General features: G+C 44.3%; 1 protein-coding gene across 1 annotated transcript in view; it reads right to left on the reverse strand.

Moving 5' to 3' along the window:
* The window catches only part of NARS2 (asparaginyl-tRNA synthetase 2, mitochondrial), a 103,353-nt gene that overhangs the window by 14,218 nt on the left and 66,922 nt on the right, over positions 1 to 22,213 (reverse strand). Inside the window, exon 13 of the mRNA XM_077451380.1 lies at positions 6,051 to 6,148. Coding sequence (XP_077307506.1) covers positions 6,051 to 6,148 — 98 coding nt within the window. The remainder of the gene's footprint in view (positions 1 to 6,050; positions 6,149 to 22,213) is intronic.

Consider the following 22,213-nt stretch of genomic DNA (forward strand, 5'->3'; position numbering starts at 1 on the left):
AAGCCTACCCTACCCACACCTAACAACTGTATTTTCACTTTGTCCATCTATCTGATCAACCCACACAGTTATTAGCTTTTGCTTAATATTTTAAAAAGTATAAATACTAAAAAAAAAATTGAAGAAGTCCCACCATTAGCTGAAAGAGCTGAACATTTTTTTTCAAAAATGATTTTTTTTTCCAAACATTATTATTATTATTTTTTTTTCCATGGGCTGGTCATAACGTTTTGGCTGATCATGGGGTGGTCATACTATTTTGGCTGATCATGGGGGGGGGGGGGGGGGTCATAATATTTTGGCTGATCATGGGGTGGTCCTAATATTTTGGCTGATAATGGGGGGGGGGGGGGGGGTAATAAATTATTTGGCTGATAATGGGGGGGGGGGTCATGTTTTGGCTGATCATGGGGGGGTTCATAATGTTTTGGCTGATCATGGGGGGGGTGTCATAATGTTTTAGCTGATCATGGGGGGGGGGGTCATAATGTTTTGGCTGAAGATGGGGAGGTAATAAGTTTGGCTGATGATGGGGGAGGTCATAAATGATTTGGCTGATCATGAGGGTGGACATAATGTTTTGGCTGATCATGGGGTTGTCAGCTTTTGTCACCTCCCACTCTAGTTTTGAACATTTTGCTATTCATTCCTATGGGACCAATTTCGCAGCAAAAAGGACGATATTTAGTGAACCATTTGGCGAAACGTTCCACAAAGTAATAGCACACCAATCGGGATCAATCCGCACGTTTCGGTATATTACTGTCTATGTAAAAGCTGTGGGAGGAGTTAGGGTGGTAAATTTGGCTATAATAAGAACAACAATATATATATGTGAGATAACAGTAAGTGGTCTTGCTATGCAAGAACACTTAATAATAAAGGAGGCAGCCATCCTCAGAGTTTGTCCAGGAACTCTGTAGAACATGTAGAAAAAGAGAAAAGGGGGAGGCGCCATCTAAGTGCAGTATTAGAATGCCAGCATTTGTTGTACAAGGTATAAAAACACTCCCAGGATGCAGAAATTGTACATGCTCATCAGTGTATAGTCAGTCCCCCAATCCCTGCAGGCTCCACAAACAGTCCAGAAGGCTGGGATGTGATGTAAGCAGGCTGGGACACCTTACAGTGCAGAGATGTCCACACTAACCAGCGTGGACCGCAGAAGCGGGAGGTGACATCACCGGAAGAGGCGGAAGTCGGGACCGAGACTGTCAAAGGTAAAGGCGTCGTCCTAATGAATGAATAACTTCTATAGCGCTACATATGCAAACTAAATCACCTCAGGGCGCTTTTGCCGCCAGTGTCCGTCTGGGTTTTCAGAAGAGATGGGTCTTGGGCTTCTTCCTGAAGGCTAGATAGTTTTCTTCGTAGCGGATGTCCGTGGGTAGAGCGTTCCATAGCCGTGGTCCTTGGCTTGAGTCAATGAGCTTGTACAATTTCTGCTTCCTGTAACGCCCCGTACACACAATCGGACTTTCCGACAACAAAACAGTGGATTTTTGTTCGAAGGTTGTTGGCTCCAACTTATCTTACATACACACGTCACACAAATGTTGGCCAACAATTACGAACTTGGGAACGCGGTGACGTACAAGCCGAGAAAAAGGAAAAATTAATAGCCAGTGCTGCTCCTTTTGCTTGATTCCGAGCATGTGTGAACTTTTGTGCGTTGGACTTGTGTACACACAATCTGACTTTATGGCAAAAAAAGTTTTGATGGTGGAAAATTTGAGAACCTGCTATCAAACATTTGTTGGTGGACAGCAAATGTTCAGTGAAGCATGCGCACGGTCGGACTTTCCGACAACAAGCTCACATCCAACATTGCCTGTCGGAAAACCCGACCGTGTGTACGCGCCATTGTTTTTATACCTTGTGCAATAAATACGGACATTCTAATACTACACTTTGGTGGCGCCTCTCCCTTTTTTTTTTTTTACCATGTCTTGAAAGCGAACCTTCATCCCAAACCAACATTCATTTTGCCCCGTCTCCTCCTCTCACATTTGGATAGTAATTAGAAAATCTGCTTTAATAGATTTTTTGTGGCTAGGGAAGAATGACATTAAAGTGGTTGTAAAGGCAGAAGGTTTTTTTTTATTTTAACCACTTCAGCCCCGGACCATTTTGCTGGCCAAAGACCAGAGCACTTTTTGTGATTCGGCACTGCGTCGCTTTAACTGACAATTGCGCGGTCGTGCGACGTGGCTCTCAAACAAAACTGACGTCCTTTTTTTCCCCAAAAATAGAGCTTTCTTTTGGTGGTATTTAATCACTCTGCGGTTTTTACCTTTTGCTCTACAAATAAAAAACAGAGCAACAATTTTGAAACAAAACGCATTATTTTTTACTTTTTGCTATAATAAATATCCCCCAAAAATATTTTAAAAATTATTTTTTTCCTCAGTTTAGGCCGATACATATTCTACATATTTTTGGTAAAAAAAAAAAAAAAAAAAGTAACCATATTGCTACACTTAGAGGCGCCTTGCTTCTCTTTTATACCCAGTTGTGACATGACGCTACTTGTATATCAAGACATCGCTTGTATATCAAGTCAAAATTTATTTTAAAATGTTGCTCGTCTTGCAAAGCGCTCTCAAACTAAGGTTTTACTGTACATAAATTATTATTTTTTTATTATTTTTTATAAATGCAACAAGTTCCCTTTAAAGCGGCACAAGTGTGAACAAGCCCCGTAGCAGACTGATCCTCGGCATACATCTGGGCCGGACGGTTCCTCTCATCTGCAGGAAGACTGTGCTGCCATGAAGTGGCTTTCTGTGCTATATTTATCTCCTCTTCCATTCATTTAATATACGTTTATTAGCTTCCCAAATCAGAGGCAGCTGATGAGCGTCACATGCGCTGTGTGCGCCATGCAGGAGGATTCCATTAGGGGACCAGCTGACGGGCCCTGTGCGCGCACACACACTTCCAGGGACACTTTATGAGAAAACTTGTGTCTGGAATCAGAGCCATAGAGGTGTGCAATCGGGGGGAAGATCTACAATTTGACCTGTGAGATGAGGGCACAGCATTTATTAGCCCTCTGAAGAGCGATCTGTGGTGGATCGCTTAATGGGGGGGGTTTGATGGGTGTTGAGGAGGTGACATGACACCTCTTTGCACCTATTTTAACCCTTAAAAGGCCGCACCACCACGTGACTGTGGCAATGCCCCTATCCGCTTGAATGGGTCACATTTGGCAGGCAGCGTTTGCGTGTTTCCGTTTCATCATTTAACCACTTAAAGCGGAGCTCCGCTTAATACCCCCCCCCAAAAAAAAAATAAAAATTAAATTCAGAAGCTTAAAATACTGCGGCTGCTGACTTTTAATATTTGGACACTTTCCTGTCCCAGGGTCCAGCGATGCGGGGGTATCGAAGCCCCACTCGTCTCTGCGGTACCTACATCGTCACTGTGGGCGCCCGGCTGTGGCTTCACAGCCGAGCACGCACTGCGCATGTGCGAGCCGCCGTGACTGGCCTGGCAATCATCTGCGACCTGTCACGTGTCCCAAAGATTGACAAGAGGGAGGGAGGAGAGGTGATTTCCCTTCCGGTGCCGCGGCACACTGAGGGGAAGTGGGAGCTGGGTGCCCCTAAAAAGAGAGTATCTGCCCCCCCCCCCCCCCCCAAAAAAATGACATGCCAAAATGTGGCATGTCAGGTGGTCACCTTCCCTTAAAGTGGAAGCCCCATTTTTGGGTGGAACTCAAGCTTTAAGGACCAGGCCTATTTCTGACACTTGTTGTTTACAAGTTAAAATCAGTTTATTTTTTGCTAGAAAATACTTAGAACCCCCAAACATTTTATATAGCGGTGCGGCTCCTGTTCTGGGACGCAGTCATATGACAGCCGGTCTTGCGCGCCCACGGCCACGGCGTGTTGCTAGGACACGGCGCGACCCCGATCTGTGTAAAGAGCTGCATCCGTGGCTCTTTAACCATGTGATCAGCTGTGTCCAATCACAGCCGGTCACATGTAAACATAGAGATGCCGGTAATCGGCTCTCCTCGCCTCACACTGACAGAGTGTGAGGAGAGGAGAGACGATCAGCGGCATCTCTTCACAGGGGGACATCTAGGGATGTAATCAGGGCACTGATCAATGACCCGATTACAATAAAGAAATATAGTGTAACAATACAGTGCCCACTAATGCCAGCATACAGTGCCCACCACTGCCACAAATCAGTGACCATTAGCCACACCAGTCAGTGCTGCCCCATCAATGCCCATCACTGCTGTCCATCAATGCCCATCAGTGTCGCCCATCAGTGCCCATCTGTACCGCCTATCCGTGCCCACCAGTGCTGCCTATCAGTGCCCACCAGTGCGGCATATTAGTGCCACCTCATCAGTGCCCACCAGTTCAGCTTATCAGTACCCATCGGTGCTGCCTCATCAGCGCACATCAGCGAAGGTGAAAAATTACTTAGTTACAGAATTTACTGACAGAAAAAAAGTAAAAAAAACTTTTTTTCCCCAAATTTTTGGTCTTTTTTTTTTATAAAAAATTTAAAACCCAGCAATGATTAAATACCACCAAAAGAAAGCTCTATTTGTGTGAAGAAAATTATATAAAAAAAATTGTTTGGGTACAGTGTAGCATGATGATAGGCGCAATTGTCATTCAAAGTGCAACAGTGCTGAAAGCTGAAAAATGCCCTGGGCAGGAAGGGGGATGTTAGTGCCTGGAAGGCAAGTGATTAAACTGACTTCTTCTGCAGATGGAAGTTCATCCCTTTGATCTGTAGCTGAAGAAACAAAGATACATAAAAGATACAATGTTTCTTTTCATCCGTTTCAGCAGCTGAGCAATGTTGTTGATAAACATTGCCTGGCTGCTTATTTTTTTTGACAACTCCAACTGTTTACACTTCAGCTGTCAACAGGGGAAGCCCACTGACAACTGAATGAGTCACTGGTTGTTAAAGCGGTTGTATACCCCCAGACCCCCCCCCCCCCCAAAAAAAAACCCTGTAAGGCAAAGGCACAATGAGCTAGTATGCATCGTATAGTAGCTCATTATAAAAAAAAACTCAGAATGGAGGTCCCCACATCGCACCTCCATCAACGCTGAGGGAGCTGACATTTTCCCCTCAGCGTTTCTTCCGGGTTCGCGGAAGTGACATCATCGCGGCTCTGGCCTCTCAAAGCGCTGGAGCCACGATGACGTCACTCCCCCGCATGGGAGTCCTCAGTTCCGGCAAGATATGGTGGACCTTCACTGCGCATGCGCTGCTGACGTCAGCGCCTGCATGCAGGGTGAATATCTCCTAAACCTGTACGGTGTAGGAGATATTCACCCTGCATGCAGCCGCTGACGTCAGCAGCGCATATTCATTTTACCTACAGGTGAGCCTTATGATAGGCATTATTATAGGCTTACCTGTAAGTAAAAATTTCAAAAAAGGGTATACAACCAATTTAAAGGTACACTGTAGCTGCTGACTTTTAATAAGGACACTTACCTGTCCAGCGAGCCCACGATGTCGGCCGCTCCGAGGCCTATCCGTCCATCGGATCGGCTGCCGGCACCTCCATCTTAACGAAGGGAAAACAGGCAGTGTAGCCTTGCGGCTTCACTGCCCATCTCCTACTGCGCATGCGTGAGTCACGCAGCGATTTGTGAATGGCCCCATTGTTTTCTGGGACACACACATGTCCCATAAGGCATCGGTGCCGCTCACCGAAGAGGAGGAAGCACCGCGGCATAGGAAGAGGCAGATTAGGAAGACTGCCTAGCAACAGCGGTTTCAGGTAAGTTTTTAACCTCCACTTTAAGGACGTGGCAGCCCCAAACCTTAACTGATCATTTACATATCAGCTGTCAGTGGGGGAATTTCCCGCTGACAGCTGAAAGAACGTTTTGCCTTTATTTACACTGTAACTTCCTGGGAAGGCGATTAGGATCAGACCAGGAAGTGGAGAGGAAATCTACACCTTGGGTGTGACAGGGCCTTGTATCTAGACGAAGAATGGCGATAAAATCGCAGAAGGCCGGGTCTCTATACATAAGCATTCTGAAGCTCCAGTTCACCTGTCTAGACGTGACTCCAGTATGTGAAGTCTCTCCTCTCTCAGACTTCCTCCGAACAGCTCCCCGATCCCCGGAACCAGCAGATCCACCGCGGACACCTGGAGGAGAACACAGAACCAGAACATCTTATACATGAAGAAAGAGGATTCCATACACCAGGGACATGCAATTAGCGGACCTCCAGCTGTTGCAGAACTACAAGCCCCATGAAGCATTGCAAGACTCTGACAGCCACAAGCATGACACCCAGAGGCAGAGGCATGATGGGACTTGTAGTTTTGCAACAGTTGGAGGTCCGCTATTTGCAGATCCCTGCCATACACCAAACACTTTACATCCTTCTAGATGGGACTTAAAGGGTTAAATAAAAGCGATACCCAACATGTCACTCTTTAAAATTGCGCATTAGGCATCAAACGACAGTATTTAACCTGATAACTTGTAAAGGCTTTTAAAAAAGTGGTCTATGGAGATTATTAGAGTACAGGCGGTCTGGTGCTAGCACAATCGATCGCTCTCGCTGTAACGTTCATGGAGATACCTCACATGCACGGTGCGATCACCGTTTACGTATTGCATGCCGGACCGAGTTGTAATCCTCAGACATGAAATCTGAACAAAGCATATACTTGTTTAGTGTATACTTGTCGCAATTCAGAGCAATAAGTGTCATTTCTGTCTGCTGCTTCCTTCCTCTGCTATCAGCATGAGTCACTTCTGACACCCGAGAGAAGAAAAGGTGATGGTGGAGGGAGCTCCAGTACACAGCCTGTGATTGACAGCCTCAGCTCTGTTCCTGTGTGCAGAAAAGGGGGGGGGGGGTCCCTTCACTTTAATTAGCTCTCCTCACAGTATTCTCAGCTCCCAGTCCCCTGCTTTCTGAAAGCTCAGACAAGCTGTATAAATTCTGGACTTTGAACAGCTGTAGTGAAAAGAAGACTGCAGATAAACAGATACAAATTATGTGGGAGGATTTGTTTCTCCTCTGCGTATCACCTGAGCCCAAGTCACTTCACTGGGTATATGAGAGGGTTTTCACCTTTAACTATTTCCCCTCCAGAAGGTTCACCCCCCCCCCACCCCCCGCCCTTCATAACCAAGCCATTTTTTTGGGATACGGCACTGCGTTACTTTAAGTGACAATTGCGCGGTCATGCGACGCTGTACACAAATAAAATGTATGTCCTTTTTTTTCCTACAAATAGAACTTTCTTTTGGTGGTATTTGATCACCTCTGCGTTTTTTATTTTTTGCGCTATAAACAAAAAAAGAGCGACCATTTTGAAAAAAAAAAAAAAAAAAATCTTATTTTTTTTGCTATAAGGCCAGTTCCCACCACATGCAGTCCAGTGCGTTTTTTTTTCTGCATCAAAAATGCATGGAAAGTAGGGTATATGGTTTTTAATGGCCCAGTTCACACCAGTGCTTTTAGTTCCAGTTTGTTCCAGAACAAAAAAGTAGTCTGTGAAAACAGATCTGCCCCGTGTGAAAGGGGCCTATGGGACAGATTTATGGAATTTTTATTTCTTTTTACTAGTAATGGTGGCAATCAGTGGGACTGCGATATTGTGGCGGACGAAACTGTACACTAAGTGACACATTTTGGGGACCAGTGACACCAATACAGTGATCAGTGCTAAACCAGAGCTGTTAGGGTTGCACCGATACTAGCATCGGCATCGATACCAAGCATTTGCGTGATTAATGCTCCGATGCTTGACCGGACAGGCCGCTTACACACGGGCGGATTGTCTGCCCAACTAAGTTCGTCAGACAATCCGACAGACAGTCCGTTCAAAATTTGAATGAACGGACTTGACCACACACGATGAGCAGACAGTCCGCTGAAAGCGTGCGCGATGACGTGTACAGCACGTACGACAGGACTAGAAAAACGACGTCCAATACACTGCAATGCAACCTTCGGCCGTGTAAATCCTTTCTGAGCATGCGCCATACTTAGTCCGTCCAACTTGCCTACTCACGAGCGGACTGTCCGCTGAAACCAAGTTTGGACGGACAAAACCAAGTTTGAACTGGCAAAATTACGGAAATTCCATAAGACTTTGTTCGTCAGACTGTCCGCTGAAAAAGTCAGCTGAAGCCCACACACGAGCGGATTGTCCGCTGAAACACGGTTCAGCGGACTAAGTTGGACAGACAATCCGCCCGTGTGTACGCGGCCTTAGGCAGCCTCAGGGGTGATCGGTGCGGGGGCCCTGATAGCCACTTCTCCTCCTTCCCTCCTGCAGCTGTCAGGGAGATCAGTGCTTGTAACTTGACCCCCCCCACCCATACGGCCGCACCAATCACCCCAGGCTGTCCTCTTTGCTCCCCTTGTCCTCCTCCGGGTCCCCCTGCGTCCTCCCTGGCTCTCTGTGTCTTGATTTGTTTTATCCTCCGGGTCCCCCCCCCCCCCCCCGCTGTGTCATCCTCCGGCGGGTCCCCCCTGCTGTGTCACCTGCCGCCCCCCCCACCCGCTGTGTCATCCGCTGGGTCCCCCCCCCCACTGTGTCATCCTCCGGGTCTGGGCACAGCCATATATAGGGCTCCCACTCAGTCTGTTATATAGTGGAAGGGTAGTGGGAACACCCAGAACCTTGCAGGGTCAGAGCTGTCGGCAGGCATCCCTCACTGTTGGGTGGAGTGCCCCTTTAAAGCCGGGACTGGTCTGTGCTGCACCCTTGGGGAAGTCAGAGTTCACATAGAAGTAGGTTAAACCCACACGCTTGTGTAACCTGCTCAAGTTTCTGTCATTAACTTTCATCTTTCAGTGTTAAAAGGCACATCCTAAAATAGATCGTGGAAACTGCCTGGAGGGAAGCGTGAGCGATCGTTCCTGCAGACTTGAAGCTTTAGTTATGGTCGCTCTGGTTAAGTGTTTGTGGTAATTAGAAGCACAAACGTGCCAACGCAGGAAAGAAGCGCAGACACAACGAAACTGGGCAGCGGCTCAATCACCATCGCCCAGCTACAGCCGCCCTATCAAAGCGTCCGTATCATTTAACCACGTCCCGCTTAAGGTATGCCCAGGGACGTCCTTGACTTTGCGGGGGTATATCTGAATGATGGGTGCAACTACAGGCATCATCTTTTAGTGCCGGCGATTCCCTACACCAGTGATGGCAAACCTTGGCACCACAGATGTTTTGGAACTACATTTCCCATGATGCTCATGCACTCTGTAGTGTAGTGGAGCATCATGGGAAACGTAGTTCCAAAACATCTGGGATGCCAAAGTTCGCCATCACTGGCCTACACCGTAAGAACGATCATAGCGGCTGTTCCGCCGCTTGATCGTTCTTACGGGCGGCGAGAGTAGACGCCCCCCTCCTTTCCTCCATTGCTTCTACCGACTCACCGGTGAGTCGGAGAACAGATCTGCCAGCCGCGGATGATGAGCATAGAGATTTCCAAGGGACCAGATGGTTGTCAGAGTCTCTATGATCGTTCGGAGGCCGGGCGCGATGTTGTGACGTCACGCCTGGCCTCTGCATTCCAACGAATGACGGCGCCTCGGCTGGGAAGCTAAGATCATTAATTTTTTATTTTTTGATTTGAGGCTTCCCAGCCTAGTGGTGAGATGCGGGGTCTTATTGACCTCCATATCTCACTATAAAAAGAGGACCTGTCATGCCATATTCCTATTACAAGGGTTTACATTCCTTGTAATAGGAATAAAAGTAATCAGGAAAAAATATTTCTTTATTTAAAGTGTCAAACTAAAAAAAGTAAAATTAAGTAAAGTGCCCCTGTCCCCATGCACTCGCACGCAGAAGCGAACGCATACGCAAGTCCCGCCCACACATGGAAACAGTATTCAAACCACACGTGAGGTATCGCCGCGAACGTTAGAGTGAGACCAATAATTCTAGCCCTAGACCTCCTCTGTAACTTGAAACCAGTAAAAAAATTTTAAAGCATCGTCTATGGGGATTTTTACATACCGAAGTTTGGCGCCATTCCATGAGCGTGTGCAATTTTGAAGCATGACGTGTAAGGGTATCTATTTACTCGGCGTAACTTCATCTTTCACATTTTGCAAAATAATTGGGCTAACTTTATTATTATTTTTTTTTTTTTAAAGAATTCAAATTTTTTTTTCCCCCCCAAAAAAACACGTTCGAAAAATTGCTGCATAAATACCGTGCAAGATAAAAAAGGTGCAACAACTGCTATTGTATTCTCTAGGCTCTTTGCTAAAAAAAAAAAAAATTTTTTTTTTATAATAAATATATATATATATATATATATATATATATATATATATATATATATATATATACACACACACACACATAAAAAAATTGTATATGTGTGTGTGTGTATGTGTGTATATATATATATATATATATTTATATATATATATATATATATATATATATATATAATGTTTGGGGGTTCTATATAATTTTTTTATCAAAAAAAATGATGAATTTTACATATAGGAGAGAAAATGTGAGAATTGGCTTGGATGGGAAGTGGTTAATCTGCTTATATTTTACCTTTGCTGGTTCCTCCTCCCCCCTCCACCTTCATCAACACGATCATGCCAACATATTTTTTTAAAAAATTGCCGTTTTCATTACACGCCTTTGTTTTGGACCCGGTGATGTCATCACTGGGTCTCTGTATTTCTCTATGCAATGCAGGCAGATCACGGCTGGTGGGAGGGGCCACCGAGAAATTCTACATAGCTTCCTGAAAGCATCAAGTCCCTTCAGCCCTGATGCAAGCAGCAGGGTGGCTCTTAGGAGAAGTTAGCCATACCCATAACGAGGAGCAATGCTGGATCACAAAGCAGGGATAAATGCCAGGATTCCAGCAAGAGCTGCATTTTATTACCATTATTATACAGAATTTATATAGTGCCAACAGTTTGCGCGGCACTCTACAAAACGTTATATTTTTTTAAATTGCTGGGCAACTACTGTATTTAAAAAAAAATAGACTTGGGCTTTAAGCTTATATACAGTGATTTGAAAAAGTATTCACACCGCTTGAAATGCTCCACATTTTGTCATGTTACAACCAAAAACATAAATGTATTTTATTGGGATTTTATGTGATAGACCAACACAAAGTGGCACATAATTGTGAAGTGGAAGGAAAATTATAAATGGTTTTCAAAGTCTTTTACAAATAAATCAGTGAAAAGTGTGGGGGGTACATTTGTATGGCGCCCCCCGGAGTCAATACTTTGTAGAACCTCCTTTGACTGCAATTACAGCTGCAAGTCTTTTTGGGGGTGTCTCTACCAGCTTTGCACATCTAGAGAGGGACATTTTTGCCCATTCTTCTTTGTAAAATATCTCAAGCTCTGTCAGATTGGATGGAGAGCGTCTGTGAACAGCAATTTTCAGGTCTTGTCACAGATTCTCAATTGGATTTAGGTCTGGACTGTGACTGGGCCATTCTAACACATGAATATGCTTTGATCTAAACCATTCCATTGTAGCTCTGGCTGTATGTTTAGGGTCGTTGTCCTGCTGGAAGGTGAACCTCCATCCCAGTCTCAAGTCTTTTGCCGACTCTAACAGATTTTCTTCTAAGATTGCCCTTTATTTGGCTCCATCCATCTTCCCATCAATTCTGACCAGCTTCCCTGTCCCTGCTGAAGAAAAGCATCCCCACAACATGATGCTGCCACCACCATGTCTCACGGTGGGGATGGTGTGTTCAGGGTGATGTGCAGTGTTGGTTTTCCGACCACACATAGCGTTTTGCTTTTAGGCCAAAAAGTTACATTTTGGTCTCATCTGACCAGATCACCTTCTTCCACATGTTTGCTGCGTCCCCCACATTGCTTCTCACAAACTGCAAACGGGACTTCTTATGACTTTCTTTCACCAATGTCTTTCTTCTTGTCACTTCCATAAAGGTCAGATTTGTGGAGAGACGACTAATAGTTGTCCTGTGGACAGATTCTCCCACCTGAGCTGTGGATCTCTGCAGCTCCTCCAGAGTTACCTTGGCTGCTTCTCTGATGAATGCTCTCCTTGCCCGGCCGGTCAGTTTAGGTGGACGGCCATGTCTTGGTAGGTTTGCAGTTGTGTCATACTCTTTCCATTTTCGGATGATGGATTGAACAGAGCTCCGTGAGATGTTCAAAGCTTGGGATATATTGTTTTTTTTTTAATAACCTAACCCTGCTTTAAACTTCTCCACAACTTTATCCCTGACCTGTCTGGTGTGTTCCCTGGCCTTCATGATGCTGTTTGTTCACCAAGGTTCTCTAAAAACCTCTGAGGGCTTCACAGAACAGCTGTATTTATACGGAGATTAAATTACACACCGGTGGACTCTATTTACTTATTAGATGACTTCTGAAGGCAATTGGTTCCACTAGATTTTAGTTAGGGGTATCAGAGAAAAGGGGGCTGAATACACTTTTCACATATTTATTTGTAAAAAAAAAATTGAAAACCATTTATCATTTTTCCTTCCACTTCACAATTATGTGCCACTTTCACTATCACATAAAATCCCAATAAAACACATTTACGTTTTTGGTTGTAAAATGACAAAATGTGGAAAATTTCAAAGGGTGTGAATACTATTTCAAGGCACTGTATGTTTTTAAACTTTTTTATTTCTGTACAATATTTAATATTAAACAATTAGTTAACAACATGACAAAGGTTTCCCAGAGGGTTAGCTAAAGAGACAGTACAGCTAATGTTTCCCGCTTTAAGGCTGTTTTTTTCTGACTACTTCCTGTGTGCCTGTACGTTTCAGTTTGAGTTATTGAGCTCTATAGACAAAAGACTTTACATCAAAGAAGCAAACAAGGCTCTTGTTAGCATTGTTCAGACCTTTAAGCGCCACCTGCTGGCTCAAAAGAAGAATGCTAAAAAATATCCAAACAAAATCATTCAATGTGGAATTCCAGGCACTAACTAAGCTTAAAACTGCTTCCACCCCCCTTCTAACACCTACGCCAACTACCCTCTACAAGGAAGATGCTTATACTTACCTTTTCTCAGGGTGCTCGTTAGAGCCTGGAATTCCACATTAAATTACAATTGTGCTCATAAGTTTACATACCCTGGTAGAATTTATGATTTCTTGGCCATTTTCAGAGAATATGAATGGTAACACAAAAACGTTTCTTTCACTCATGATTGATAATAATTGGCTTCAGCCAAACACTAATCAACTGTGTTTACTCTTTTTAAATCATAATCACAACAAAAACTACCCAAATGACCCTGATCAAAAGTTTACATACCCTGGTGATTTTAGCCTGATAAGATGCACACAAGTTGACACAAAGGGCTTTGAATGGCTATTAAAGGTAACTATCCTCACCTGTGATCAGTTTGCTTGTAATTAGTGTGTGTGTATAAAAGGTCAATGAGTTTCTGGACCCCTGACAGACCCTTGCATCTTTCATCCAGTGCTGCACTGACGTTTCTGGATTCTGAGTCATGGGGAAAGCCAAAGAATTGTCAAAGGATCTGCTGGAAAAGGTAGTTGAACTGTATAAAACAGGAAAGGGATATAAAAAGACATCCAAGGAATTGAGAATGGCAAGCAGCAGTGTTTAAACTCTAATCAAGAAGTGGAAAATGAGGGGTTCTGTTGAAACCAAACCACGGCCAGGTAGACCAACTAAAATTTCAGCCACAACTACCAGGAAAATTGTTTGGGATGAAAAGAAAACCCCACAAATAACTTCAGGTGTGATACAGAACTCGCTGAAAACATGTGGTGTGGCTGTTTCAAGATGCACAATAAGGAGGTATTTGAAGAAAGATGAGCTGCATGGTCGAGTCGCCAGAAGAAAGTAATTACTACACAAATGCCACAAAGTATCCCGCTTACAATACGCCAAACAGCACAGAGACCAGCCTCAAACCTTCTGGCACAAAGTCATTAGGATTGATGAGACCAAAATTGAGGTTTCTGGCCACAACCATAAACACTACATTTGGAGAGGAGTCAACAAGGCCTATGATGAAAGGTACACCATTCCTACTGTGAAACACGGAGGTGGATCACTGATGTTTTGGGGATGTGTGAGCTACAAAGGCACAGGAAATCTGGTCAGAATTGATGGCAAGATGAATGCAGTATGTTATCAAAATATATTGGAGGAACATTTGCATTCATCAGCCAGGAAGCTGCGCATGGGACGTACTTGGACATTCCAACATGACAAGGATCCAAAACACAAGGCCAAGTCCACCTGTCATTGGCTACAGCAGAATAAAGTGAAGGTTCTGGAGTGGCCTCTCAGTCTCCTGACCTCAATATCATTGAGCCACTCTGGGGAGATCTCAAATGTGACGTTCATGCAAGAATTTACAGGAACTGGAGGCTTTTGCCAAGAGGAATGGGCACCTTTACCATCTGAGAAGATAAAGAGCCTCATCCACAAATACCACAAAAGACTTCAAGATGTCATTGATGTTAAAGGGGGCAATACACGGTATTAAGAACTGGAGTATGTAAACTTTTGATCAGGGTCATTTGGGTAGTTTCTGTTGTCATCGTGATTTAAAAAGAGTAAACACAGGTGATTGATAATAAATGGCTTCAGCCAAACACTAACCATGAGTGAAAGAAAAGTTCTTGTGTTCTTCATATTCTCTGAAAAATGGCCAAGAAGTCATACATTCTGTAAATTTATGAGCGCAAATGTATTTAATTTGCATATTATTTTGTATTCTTCTTTTGAGCCAGCAGGTGGCGCTTAAAGGTGTGAACAATGCTAACAAGTGCCTTTTTGGTTCTTTGATGACATGCGAGACATGACAAGGGGGGGACTTAAGAGAGTAGTCGCTGCTGTGATGTTTCATGTAAAACGACCCAACATGTATTTTTATTTTTTGTGGCAGATGCAAAGAAATCATGGCAGAGACGTGAAAAGGAGACTACAGTGCCACCTACTGTCAGCATAAAGGACTACATAATATGAATATCTATTATGTCATAGTCACCTGGCATGCAAATACAAAAGAATTATGCATTCCCTGTAAAAAGCTCCTTTGGTCTAATTAAAAAGCTGAACAATCACTAAAAGTAAATCACAAAAAAAAATAAAAAAAATAAGAGAGAAATAAATGCAAATCTAGGTGAAATCAAAAGTGAAATTGATTTGAACTGCAAATTCTCTCAAGAAAATACTCCTACCTACCCATCTTAAAGCACCGCCCCTTGGTTCCACCCCCTACCCATCTCCCAGTACCGCCCCTTGGTTCCACCCCCTACCCATCTCCCAGTACCGCCCCTTGGTTCCACCCCCTACCTAATTCCTAGTACCGCCCCTTGGTTCCACCCCCTACCCATCTCCCAGTACCACCTCTTTGGTCCACCCCCTACCCAATTCCAGTACCACCTCTTGGGTCCACCCCCTACCCATCTCCCAGTACCGCCCCTTGGGTCCACTCCCTCCCCAACTCCTAATACTGCCCCTTGGGTCCACTCCCTCCCCAACTCCTAGTACTGCCCCTTGGGTCCACTCACTACCCAACTCCTAGTACCGCCCCTTGGGTCCACCCCCTACCCACCTCCCAGTACCACCCATTTTAATGAATACAGAACCAAGTAATTTGTATGGAATTTGACACTGATAACAAGAAAAGCAATACAATAAATCCCCTGCCAACAATAGACCCCCCCCAGCTACAAATGATCCCTCCAGCAACAATAGAGCCACCACAAATAACATCCCCTCCGCAGCAACAATAGAACTCCAAGCAGCCAGTAAAAATAGACCCCTCCCTCAACAGTAGACTCCTCCCAGCAACAATGGTCTCCCCCCTCCAGCAACAGTAGATTCTCCACCAGCAACAATAAACTTCCCCAGCAACACTAGACCCCCCTAACAATAGTCGCCCCCCCCCCCCCCAGCATCAATAGCACACTCTAGTAGTACCCCTTGCCATTGAATACATTGTGTGCTGGAGGCAGTGCCGGGAAATGGTCATCTAGAGCCCAGGGCGAACATGCCATACTCAACCCCCCCCAGTGTGTATGAGCATTGTGTGTCAGCAAGAATCCCCCCCACCCCCAAAAAAAAATGGAGCACTAATCTGCATGCTTACCCGCTAAATCCCCCTCCTCCCAATACAAATCCACCCCCCTGTTGAAACCCCCCCCCCCCCCACAAAATATCTGCCCCTTCAGCCCCCAAATTAAAAAAAATTTGAAATCCTCCTAGCACAACTACTCTACCCCTAAAATTTCCCCCTCCTAGTACACATCTTCTCCCCACTTCAAACCAACGCAAAGCCTCCTAAATTACAACCCACCAAATTTCCCTTCCTAGAACACTACTTACCCCCTCTGCTGCCCCCCCCCCCAAACATTCTCCTTCCAACAAAAATCCCCTCTGTTCAAATTTTCTATGTGCTGCCCCCTCAACCTCACATGATACCGCAGTGCCCAGGGCAGCTTCCCCTCCTGCCCACCACTTGTCCCGGCCTTGGCTGGAGGTGCCGGAACTGCATCCTCCTACTGCAAAAAAATAAAAATTAAAAAAAACCTTGGCTGAAACTACTGCATTTCCATGTTCTGTATACTGTGGGAGACCAGATATAGTGAATGCAGGGCCCTGGGTTTAGTACACTTCAAAAAAAGAAAACAAATGCAGCCACCACATCTAATGATTGGTAAGCTGCAATAGGTTACATTTTTGGTTTTGGGTTTAATGCTGCCAAATATCTACCCCTTTCCCCATCCAATAATTGTCCGGAAGCTCCACAAGCTAAAAAGAGATTAGCGCAGCTCCTAAGCCAACTGCCGCTTTTGCTCCGGTATATCGTCTAATGAAAAGTGATGTGATTTTTTTTTTATATGAAAAATGTTTTTCAGATGTCTGTGTGTCAGACATGACACAGGGAAGAGGGTTTTGGTTTTACATGTCATTTAATAAAGCCCAACGACACATCGGATTTCCATGATGCAGCAAAGCATCACGTTTCATTCATTAGAGAGACGTATTAATCAGTGACATCTGTCATGTGATCTCCTTGTTGGAAAATTGTGTGGAGTCAAAGAAATGAAAACCCGACCGACCATTATTAATAGAAATTAACACATCTGTTCCGGGGCTTTCACAGTAGGTGGTGGCAGAGCGATGAAATTCTTGGCACCAAAATGTACAGCCCATGAGTTAAAGGAGAAATCCAACTTTAAAAACAATCTCTTCATGTTTTTTTTTTTTTTTTAACCGCTGCAATACCGGGCACTTTCACCCCCTTCCTTGCCCAGGCTAATTTTCAGCTTTCGGCGCTGTCATGCAACACGGTACCCATATGAGATGAGATTTTTATCTATTTTTTTTTTTGTTTGCACAAATAGAGCTTAAAATGGAAGTAAACCCTTCCAAACAACTTTGACCTACAGGTAAGCCTAGATTAAGGCTTACCTGTAGGTCCAAGTAATATCTCCTAAACCTATATGGTTTAGGAGATATTTGCCCGAAAATGGGCACCGCTGTCTACGGCGCATGCGCCGTAGACAGCGGCGCGCATGCGCACTAAATGCGGCAAGTCCAAGAATGGATTTGCCAAATTTGTCGACTCCCGTGCGCATGCGCGGGAGTGACGTCATCGCGGCCTCGCCGTATGACAGCGGCGGAGCTGCGAGACGCCACCAGCAAGATGGACGCGGCGGACTACAGGGATCAGCGGCGACTTCGCTGGCTCCTGTGTCAGGTAAGTGACACATAATGAGCTACTATGCGATGCATAGTAGTCCATTATGCTTTACCTTTGCAGGGAAAAAAAGAGGAAGTAAACCCATCAGGGTTTACTTCCTCTTTAAATCACTGCTGTTTTTTTTTTATCCTCGAAAAAAAAAAAAAAGGTTTCTTAGTTTGTCAGTAAATTTTGTAAATAAGTAATTTTTCTCTTTCACTTTTTTATTGACTGATAGGCACGGATTAGGCGGCACTGATGAGGAGGCACCAATATGCTGCACTAATGGGCGGCACTTATGGGCAATGGTAGGTGGCACTGATTGGCGGCACTTATGGGCAATGGTAGGTGGCACTGATTGGCGGCACTTATGGGCAATGGTAGGCGGCACTGAAAGGTGACACTTATGGGCAATGATAGGTGGCATGTATAGGGGACATTGATGGACATGGATAGGTGGCACTTATGGGCACTGATAGGTGGAACTGATGAGCACTGAGAGCACTTATGGGAAAAGATAGGCGGCATGCATATGCGGAACTGATGGGCACTGAAAGGTGGCACTTACGGGCACTGATAGGTGGCACTGATTGGTGTCACTGAGGAGACACTAATATGCTGCACTGATGGGCACTGATAGGTGGAACTGATGAGCACTGATAGGCAGCACTTATGGGCAAAGATAGGCGGCATGCATATGCGGCACTGAAAGGTGGCACTTACGGGCAATGATAGGGGCACGCTTAGGGGGCACTGATGGGTGGCCCTGACTGGCATCACTGATGGGCATCGATTGGTGTCACTGATGAGGAGGCACTAATATGCCGCACTGATAGGTGGAACTGATGAGCACTGATAGGCGGCACTTATGGGCAATGATAGGTGGCACTGATGGGCACTGAAAGGTGGCACTGATGGTCAATGATAGGCGGCACTGACCGACATCAATAATGGGCAATGATTATTGTCACGATGAGGAGGCACTAGTATGTCGCAATGATGAACACTGATAGGCGGCATGGATAGGCGGCACTGATAGGAAACTCTGATGGGCAGGCACTGAAAGGCATCACTGACTGGCATAACTGATAGGCACTGCTGGGGCAGCACTGATCATCAAGGCAGTGATGATCAGTGCCCTGATTATCTGTACAGGTTTCCTCTGTGAGGAGATGCCACTGATCGGCTCTCCTCTCCACACACAGTCATTGTGAGGCAAGGAGAGCCAATAAACAGCACTTCCATGTTTACATGTGATCGGCCGTGATTAGACACACAGAGGGGTCACGCCGTGAAAACGCCATCACCGTGGGTGTGAAAGAGTGGTGACACTGGGACAAGGTCATATGACGCTGTCCTAGAACGAGAGGGGATCCTGCCGTCTATTTACTATATGGCGGGCAGGAGAGGGTTGGACCTCTTTCACGCGAAAAAAAAAAAAAAAGCACCTGAAAAGCTCAGGAAAACCTATGAATGCTTTCACACCGGGGCAGTGCGCTGGCAGGGTGGTGAAAGAAAGCCCCTCTCCATTGAAATGAATGGAAAGTGCTACAAAAGCGTCTAAAAAGCTCTTCAAAAGTCGTCAGTGTTTTACTGGCAGCCTACAAGCACCTCAGTGTGAAAGGGGCCTTAAACATAAAAGAAAAAGAAAAAAAAGTTCCCTGCAAGAGAAGAGATAGCATACTTACCTTGGCAGCAGTCCATGTCTCCTGCCTACCCGCTGCAGCTTCCTCCAACCCCTTTAGGGAGTGTTGGGGTACTAGCGCCCCCCGCTGCACACTGCGATTTCACCCTCCTGCCCCCTTAGGACTGAGATCAGAGAATACTACCATAGTGAGTACAGGAATCCGACACTCCTGGAAGTGTCAAATGATGAGGGGCCCGGACGCAGCAATCCCAGGAGGCAGCGGGGCCCGGCGACCTGGAAGTGCCGTCTTTCAGCACAGAAAGCAGGAAATTAGAAAGGAATTCATTTGTGTTTGTGTAAGCGGGAGGGGGAAGTCCCTTCAATAGGAAACACTTGTTTGTTTGAGTTTAGTTCCGCTTTAAGCATTAATAATTAAACTTTTTTTTATTATGTTGTTTTGTTTGCTTGTTTCAGTCTAGTTCTGCTTTAACCATTAATAATTAAACTTTTTTCATTATGTTTTGTTTATTCTTTTTTTGTTTTGTGGGTCACATTAAAAAGTGGAACTTTACCCATAACAACTTTATAAAAAAATAATGTTCTTTAGCAAGGACCATACATTCCACCCAAAAGTGGCCTCTTACATGCCACATTTGGCATGCTATTTTTTGAGGGGGATGGGGGGGGGGTTCCTAATTTTGACAGGTACCCAGCTCCCACTGCAACTCCTCTCCCCCCTCTGCAATCTTCTGGGACACGTCACTCAAGGGTCCAATAAGATCGCCCGGCCACTAAGAGAGCGCAGCGTGACTCACGCATGTGCAGTGCACACCCGGCTTTGAAGCTGCAAGCCGTCACAGCCGGGTGCCCACACTAGTGATGCCAGCTCCACGGAGAGGAAGAGATGCGAAGGCTTCGTGAGCCCACATCACTGGACCGTGGGACAGGTGAGTGTCTGTTTAATAAAAAATAAAAAAGTCAGAAGGTATGCTTTTTGCAGCTGCTGACCTTTACTAAAACGTATAAATGACTGGAATGCCGCTTTAATAATTATGCTACTGGAATTGGCATGCGCTGTAATATGCCTCCAGCATCACCTCTCTTTCTTCTTGCAGGAGGCAGCCATTTTACTGAAGGCCAGAGCTCCTGAACAGCAGTAAATCATAAAGTGGAACTAAAACCATTGATTTAACGGTTTCAAAAAACAGTTGCAGTCCTGGAATGCTAACGGTCACATTTGCTTATATACTCAACCAAGCTGTCAAACCATCAAATGGCTGGTGTCATAACTGATCACATGTGCCGCACCACAGCAGCTGCAGATCAAACAGAAGCAGCTTCCATGGCTGTAATAGAGAGGAGGGTTTAATTAGGCTTTAAGGCTGTGTCAGCAAATCAGCCTCTACAAATTCAGCAGTGCCTAAGAATGGAGTGCGACTGAGCATGAGCAGAGCAGGGTGAGACCTGTGTATTTACTCTCTTCTCAAGGCCTCCTACTCTCAAACTCTCCCGTCTCCTCCTCCCATGCTCGTCTCCAGGATTTTTCCAGAGCCTCTCCCATCCTCTGGAACTCCCTACCTCCACCAGTTCGGCTATCCCCTACTCTTGCTACCTTCAGGCCATCCCTGAAAACTCATCTCTTCAGGAAAGCCTATCACGTCTCCAACTAATCTTCTACCACTTCCATCAGCTCATTCCCCACAGTTATAACCTTTTGTATCACCTGCCCCACCCTATTAGATTGTAAGCTCTTCTGAGCAGGGCCCTCTTAATCCTCTTGTTTTTTATTGTATTATAACTGTATTGTCTCCCTTTTATATTGTAAAGCGCTGCAAAAACTGTTGGCGCTATATAAATCCTGTATAATAATAATAATAATTACTGGATTATAAACAGTATAGACACTTATTTTTATTGTTTTACATCGCTATACCTGCAAAAGAGGCTACTTGAAGTCATCTAGCAGGACTTCATTTCTGTCTAAAGTTCTACTTTAACTAAGTTAAGGACCGGAAGATTTGTCCCCCTTAATGGCCAGGCCATTTTTTGCGATTCGGCACTGCGTGGCTTTAACTGACTATTGCGCGGTCGTGCGACACTGTACCTAAACAAAATTTATGTCCCCCCCCCCCCCCCCCCCACAAATAGAGCTTTCTTTTGGTGGTATTTGATCACCTCTGCATTTTTTTTTTTTTTGCACGCTATAAACAAATAAAGAGCAACAATTTGGAAAAAAATAAATAAATAAATAATATATTTTATATATATATATTTTTTATATATATATATATATATATATATATATATATATATATATATATATATATATATATATATAAAATTATATATTTTCTTTCAAATGTGGCTGTTTGTGACAATACAAATTTATTAACAAATAACTAATTTATTAATAAATAACAAATACAAATTTATCTGAAGTTACGAATTATCTGAAATAACGAATGCCGCATTTAAACAAATGGAATGGAACAAATTAATAATAATAATAAAAAGGTTTTATTATTATAATTAGATCATTACATTCCATTCTTTTAGATATGGCATTCGTTATTTCAGATAATTCGTAACTTCGGAAAAATTCACACTCGTTATGTTCACCAACAGCCAACTTTGAAAAGGAAATTACAGTACCTACAATTTATTCTTAGTTATTTCAGATTTTTGGGTTTTTGAATTTTTTGAATTTCATTCTTTTGAATTTTTTTTAAGATTTTCATTCTTATTTTCGGATTTTAGAATTTTCAAAATTTCCAAAATTCTGAATTTTCCAATTTCCGAAATTTCTAATTTTTGGAAATGTAAAATTCGGAAATTCGAAAATTGAAAAATTCGGAAATTTCGGAAGTAACAAATCTGTCAAAATTCAT

The sequence above is a fragment of the Lithobates pipiens genome, unplaced genomic scaffold, assembly GCF_037356315.1.
Source record: "Lithobates pipiens isolate NorthernLeopardFrog02 unplaced genomic scaffold, aLitPip1_a1.2 Scaffold_23, whole genome shotgun sequence".
NCBI lineage: Eukaryota > Metazoa > Chordata > Amphibia > Anura > Ranidae > Lithobates > Lithobates pipiens.